This window comes from Diospyros lotus, chromosome 14 (genome assembly GCF_014633365.1).
Source record: "Diospyros lotus cultivar Yz01 chromosome 14, ASM1463336v1, whole genome shotgun sequence".
In the NCBI taxonomy this organism is placed as follows: domain Eukaryota; kingdom Viridiplantae; phylum Streptophyta; class Magnoliopsida; order Ericales; family Ebenaceae; genus Diospyros; species Diospyros lotus.
The window spans coordinates 6,890,590-6,897,199 of NC_068351.1; the positions used below are offsets into that span (position 1 = coordinate 6,890,590).

General features: G+C 38.1%; 1 protein-coding gene across 1 annotated transcript; it reads left to right on the forward strand.

Annotated features, from left to right (window-relative positions):
• Positions 1-510: 510 nt before the first annotated feature.
• On the forward strand, positions 511-903 carry LOC127790173 (stress-response A/B barrel domain-containing protein UP3-like). Its single transcript, XM_052319471.1, has one exon. The coding sequence runs from the start codon at positions 511-513 to the stop codon at positions 901-903; it is 393 nt and encodes a 130-aa protein (XP_052175431.1).
• Positions 904-6,610: the final 5,707 nt, after the last annotated feature.

The following is a 6,610-nucleotide window of genomic DNA, read 5'->3' on the forward strand; positions in this document are numbered from 1 at the left end:
AAATAAGAGGCTCTTACTTTTCAAACAGTTTCTCCATTGCTTGCTTAGATGGGTTCAATTGGCACAGAGACAGAGCCAAGCAGTTTAGAGATGACATATATTTGTATAAACGCGCTAGTATTTATTTTTAATGAAAAAATAAGAAATAAGTGTTAAAAATAAAAACTAAAATACAAACTTAATTAGAAGCAATGTGAATAATCATTAATAATATATATTTTTTTAACAATTAACAAAAAGCGTCAAAAATTTCCGTTTTGTATGTGCCTATTCAATATTGTTTTCAAATCCGACCCTCCAAAATGATAGAACACGCCGTCCTCTTCAAGTTCGAAGCCGACGCCGGCTCCGACTCCTCAATAATCGACGCAATGATCAACGCAATCGGCGGCCTCAATTCGCTCGACCAAGTCCTCTACATAACTGCCGGACCCGTCCTCCGTCCCCGACCACCGCCACTTACATGGCTCACGCTCGCTTCAGGGACAAGCAAGACCTAACCAGTTTTGTATGCACCCGGAGCACTTAAAGATCGTGAGAGAGCTAGGCGATCTCGCTTTAGAAGACATCGTAGCCGTCGATTGGGTCTGCGACGGTCCTGATCGGCCGGCGGCGCCACCGCCTGGGTCTGCAGTGAGAGCCACGCTACTGAAGTTGAAGGACGGGTTGGGCGATAAAGAGAAGCGGGAGGTGTTGGGTGCTGTCGGTGGGATTGCGAAGAGTTGTTGTGGGGCGTCAGATCAGATTACTTTGGGAGAGAACTTCTCGCCCGCGGCGCTAAGCAAAGGGTTTTCGATTGGTTTGATGTGGGTTTCGCCGGATGATCAGTTGAAGGGTTTGGAGCCGAGCGAAGTCGCAAGATTAATGGGAGATAAGGTGGAAATTAAGCGCGATTGGCTTTGAATACTTTGCCAGACTAACCTTAATTAATTTCCCAGTCCGGGGATTGAAGGACCTGCACCATGATCATGATCTTGGGCATCACAACCAGCAGATAGATGGGGTACATGGGGTGAGAATAGATTTAGCATTCTTATGAAATTTCTATTTTATCTTTTATCTTGAGAATCATTTTAGATTTTAGTTTTAAGTTTGGTGTTGTTTTAAAATTCATAAGAGTAGATCCCATAATAAAGATTGTTTAATCATATGATTCCTCCAGCTTATTGCGATGCTGTTTTGTCTTCTCCCTTCCTGGTTTTTTATGGCAATAGGGAGTTTATAAGTAAGTTTGGTTAAAAATCATGGAAGTACCTTAATTATAAGTCAAGTAATATAATATATAAAAGCTGGTCCAATAACCTACTGAAGAACTCTTTAGTGCTTAAACCAGTTGCTGGAGTTATTTAGTGCTTAAATCAGTTGCTGGAGTTATCGCATTTGCGCGATCTTTTGTCGTTCGTGTTTTTGATTTTGGTAAAGAAAGTAAATTATAGACGAATTTTTTGCCCTTACTTGAGTTGAGTATTAAACTCATAACCTATTAATACTAATTTTAGTATATTATTTGTCCGTCACTTGACGTAGACTATGAGAGCGCTTAAACTAATTGTTACTTGGCCAAAGAAGATGCTTCTTAGATTAGTTTGGGAGAGTGGGAGTAATGAAAGGGGATCTGAAATACAAAATATATATATATATATTAAAGGTAACAGGATGAAGGCATAATAAAAATATTTTTTATATGAAAAAGCAATGATACTGGAGAAAAATTACCATTAATTTCCTTTTAACATAAACGTAGAGGGTTATAAAGTTAAAGATAAAATTTCAACTCTTTAAATTCCCCGCCCCCCCCCCCCCCCCCCCAAAAAAAAAAAAAAAAAAAAATTAAGGTTATCTAAGAAAGTCATAACTTAAAAAAAAAATAAAAAGATTGATATTTTTAAAACATATATTTGAAGGTTGTTATGGAAAGTTTGTCCATAAAAGTTAAAAAAGCAGAATGTAGAAGAAGTAATTTTATTCATTTTTATTCTATTTCATTAATTAATACTGGCTCCCCAAATTAAGAGAACTCTCTTTAGTCAATTTTTATTAAGTTGAGTAATTAATAAGCAAAAGTTATTTAAAAGATAACCCACTTGTTAAGGTTAGAGACATCAATTGAGTAACCTAACTTGTCAAACCATTACTATGGGGATAATGCTACGTGAATAAAAGGGTGGTGGACAATTTGCTTAGACAACTCCAAAGTCTCATAATATTTTAATATCGAAATATTACGAGATTTTGACATATTTTTAATACTCGTTCAAACGTGTTTGAATTAATTTTTCATCTTTACTTTCCACTCTCTCTCTTTCTCAAAACCACTTTCTCAAATCCTATCTCTCTTTCTCTCTCAAAATCACTCGCTTTCAAATCTCTCTCTCAAAACCACTTTCTCAAATCCTCTCTCTTTCTCTCTCAAAATCACTCACTTTCAAACTCACTCTATCTCTTTCTCATTCTCTCTCAAGCCCATCCCCACTAGTTGCAGTGTTCGTCGTCACCCCACCCTAGCCTCCTTCCATGATGAGCATCACCATCACCCCCAATCTAGTCGAGCACAGTCTGTTATCGCCCTGCCTCGCCCCTACCAGGTCGCCCTCTCTGTTGGTCTCATCGCCTTGCCCCCACCAGGTCACCCCTACCACCGGCCACAGATTGTCGTTGCCCCCCCTCCCCCACCATTGCTCGGATTGTCATCTCTCTCCCCCGCCAGTCGTTGGCACCGCCTCGCCCCCACTCGTTGTTACCCCTTCTTCCGTCGTGAGCAACCGTCTACACCCACCACACCGCCCCTCGAACAATCATCGTCGGCCCCTCATCGCTGCTCGGACGGTCACCCACTATCCCTGTCCGTCCACCCGCACATACATTTATATATATTTATGTTTTTTTTTCTACTTTAGTTTTTCTATTTATTTGGTTATTTTTTTTGTGTTGCTGGTGATGATAATTTAGTTGTGAAAATGAAAAATTAATAATATATTTTTTTATTTGATTGTGTGAGAAGTTTGGTGTTCTAGCTTATACATTCTGGAGGCTAGATTGTTTTGTGTATGAAGTTGGCACTACAAGACAAATTGGTAGTGTATACCCGTGTCTATATATGGTTTTGTTTACATCTTTATTGGTTGTTTTCTTAGTTCATATATCATAAACCCTTGCCATTTCTATGGAGGTGGCAGAGTTTCAAAGTTGTGATTTCTTCTTTTGAAAATAGCAACGAACTAATCAAATAATAATTCCTGGATCAAATCAACAAAATTCTTGATTTCTATTGGTGGGTAAGCAATAAAATTCAAGGGTGTCACGTATGAACAAGTGGCATGTGGATAAGCAATCAAATTTAAGGGTGTCAAGACAAATGAAAGAATGAACTGATTAAGACTATTGGGCCAAAAACTCTCGGCTTTTTTGGTGTGTTACATCACATTTATAGACTATGAAGTATCAAGTATGAAACAAAGTTTGAAACTGAATCCATTTAAAAAAATTTAGTAACGGATTTGAGTTGGGTAAATTGCTTATTTGTAACACGATAGTAAGTAAAGGTTACATATATGGACAACCTTTTTTTAATTATCACAAAGTGGAGCTTCGTTTTTCCTATATCTTAGAATGATTGTCCTTACGAGATCCCCAATACTGTGTATTCGATTATATTAGGGGAGGTAAATTATAAGTTGGGTCTTTAATTTTTATGTAGGATGAGAATTAAATTCGTAACTCATTGAATTGACACTAATATATTACTTATCTGATCGCTTGACCTATACTCTAAGAGTTTCCTTCTCCCTATATCTTACTTGGGATGTTGTAAAATTTTTTGCTAGCCTGCATTGGCTCAAGGTGAGCTGAACGTGGAAAACAACTAAAGTTGATTATAGTTGGGAACATAGGCATTACTGAAGCAAGAAGATGCTGAAAAGAGTTAGATATGTTTTTGTGATTGTGTATCATGTTAGCACAAAGATTAGAATGATTTTTTTGGGTTAGAGGGATTGGAATTGGAAAATCTGACCATGAAAAATTAATTATATTACATAAATTTTATAATATAAAATTAATTACATTAATTCTAATTTCTTAAGCACTAAATTTACACTCAAATAATAAATTTTTCATTTTTAGAATTACAAAAACTAAAATCATCATCTATTCTTAATTTTTCATTTTCACAACCAAATTATTATCATTACCACATAAAAAAATAACAGAAGAAAATAGAAAAGCTAAAACAGAAAAAAAAAGATATAAATATATAAATGTATGTGCGAGGGTGACCCGGTGGGGGCAAACGATGGCAGCAGGGTCGTAGGGGCGACGGCCAGTCGGCCGGGGGGGTGTCCGAGCGACGGTGTTGTGGGTGTGGGTGGTTGCTTGTGGTAGAGAGAGAGGTGACGACAGTGGGGGGGAGGGGGCGATCGTGGTGGGGAGTGGCGATGAGGGGCCGGCGGTGTGGTGGGTGCATGCGATTGCTCACGGTGGAGGGAAGGGCGATGACGATCTATGACTGGTGGTGGGGACAACTTGGTGGGGGTGAGTCGGTGCTCGTGGCAGTGGCGGGGTGATGGTGGACTATACTTGACTAGCAAGGACGTGACGGTGGACCATGCTCTATTGGATGGGGGGCGACGATGGTGCTTGTCCCTGTGGTGGGGCAAAGGTGGGGCGATGGCAAACACTGCAACCCGTGATATGGGTTTGAGAGAACGAGTGGGGGAGAGAGATTGAGAGTGAAAGAGAAAGAGAGAGCATGAGGTGAGAGTGAAAGAGAAAGTGAGAAGTCGAGGGTAAAGTTATCTTTTATACTGAGGGTTAGTATGGTAATTTTATTAGAGTTGTCTATCATCAAGTTATCCAACTTTTTGTAAGTGTAGCATTATCCTTAATATAGTCTTAACACAACGAGGGTTAAACCAGAGAGAGTTTAGGTGTTTCACCCGATTGCAAGTGAGACTAACGCAATAGAGACTTTGTCATTTTTGTTAGGTGACGGATGTTTTGCCACGCAAGTGGCACGTAAGTACTGTGTGGCGATGACATTTGCATGGACTATATATCCATCTGAATCTGATCTAACTAGGACAATATAGGTAGGTAGGGTCATGACTAGTACTTATAAGGGGTATGACTGAATGTATTGTGTGCATGTAGTGTAGACTATTAAGGCATAATAATCTAATAAGATCTTTGAAGATGATCCTCTTGAAAATATGTGATTAGTGGGCCACTGCGTGCAGTGTGGAGCACATATCCTTAAAAGTTCAGAATTATCTTGTTGGTTATCCTGTTGAAGACTAGATGGACATCTTCCCTTAATTGTATCTATCTATATATACATTTTCAATTATGGTCTTCCTTTTCAATATTATTATTTTGTGTTCGTTTGCTAATTCTTATATTGTGTAATTCTTTCTGGGCTAATTTAGCAATCACTAGACAAGTGATTACAAACTAAAGTCACGTGATGAAACAAAGACTAGAGTTGCTAATTTGCCTCACCTTGTCAAATTTGTATCCCCTGTTTTGAACTACAAGCTTGCTCCTAGGGATAAAAATCTCTCCTTCACACAATATAAGATCTGATCCATTTGAGATAAGTAAATGTGTGAATAGACCCAAAAAAAATGCTTGACTTAGGGTAATTGGACGGGGAAATTTGCAAAAATAGGACGACCGATTAAGAACTTTACAAAAATAGGACTCTTAATTTTTTTTTGCAAAAATAGAATTTTTGAGAGTTGAATGGACTAAAATGTCCCCGATTTAAATCAGCATATGGATCCCCTTCGTCTTCTTCTTTTTCAATAGATCTTTTTCCTTCTCTCTCTATTACTCTATATATATAAGGTACATATATATATCCATCTATTATTTTTTTGTTCTTTTACCATTCTCTGTAACCTAAATATATGTGTGTATATTGTTTATGATTCAAGAGATGTGGGTCTCTCTCATTCTCTCTCCATTATGTATCATATATTATACATGTACTGTGTGTATTTGCGTTGATGGGAGAGGAAAAGAGACAAATGGCAGCCATGTACAAGAAAATGAGAAAAACGATTACAGTAGGGCCATGGCATCGTTGATTACGGTCGTGACTGATATATTCACTGCGACTGTTTTAGTTTCTTGTCGTGGTTACGACAGATATCTTTAACAGATAAGTGTTAAGGATATCGGTAATAGATACCGATATCAGTAACGGATATCAGTTAACAAATATCGGTAACGGATATCGGTTAACAGATATCGGTAACCGATATCCTTAACAGATATCTTTAACAAATATCAGATATTCTTAAATTACTTGCAATGACTTTGAAGGCAAAGACCGACGAAAAAGCAGCAACCTTAGATGCTTAGAACAGAGGACGAGCGAGAGAGATGTTCTGTTCAGCGGGGCGATTGGGGATGTGCGTGCGAGAGGAAGAAGACGAAGGGGATCGTAAGTTTATTTAAATCAAGGGCATTTTAGTCCATTCAACTCTCAAAAGTCCTAGTTTTAAAAAAAAAAAAAAATTAAGAGTCCTATTTTTACAAATTTCTTCTCTGACAGTCCTATTTTTGCAAATTTCCCAATTGGACGAGTGAGCCCAACTCGTATGTATTA

Bases quoted from the DNA above. Each gene is read 5' to 3' on its own strand.
- LOC127790173 (XM_052319471.1), top strand. From the start codon at position 511: ATGCACCCGGAGCACTTAAAGATCGTGAGAGAGCTAGGCGATCTCGCT.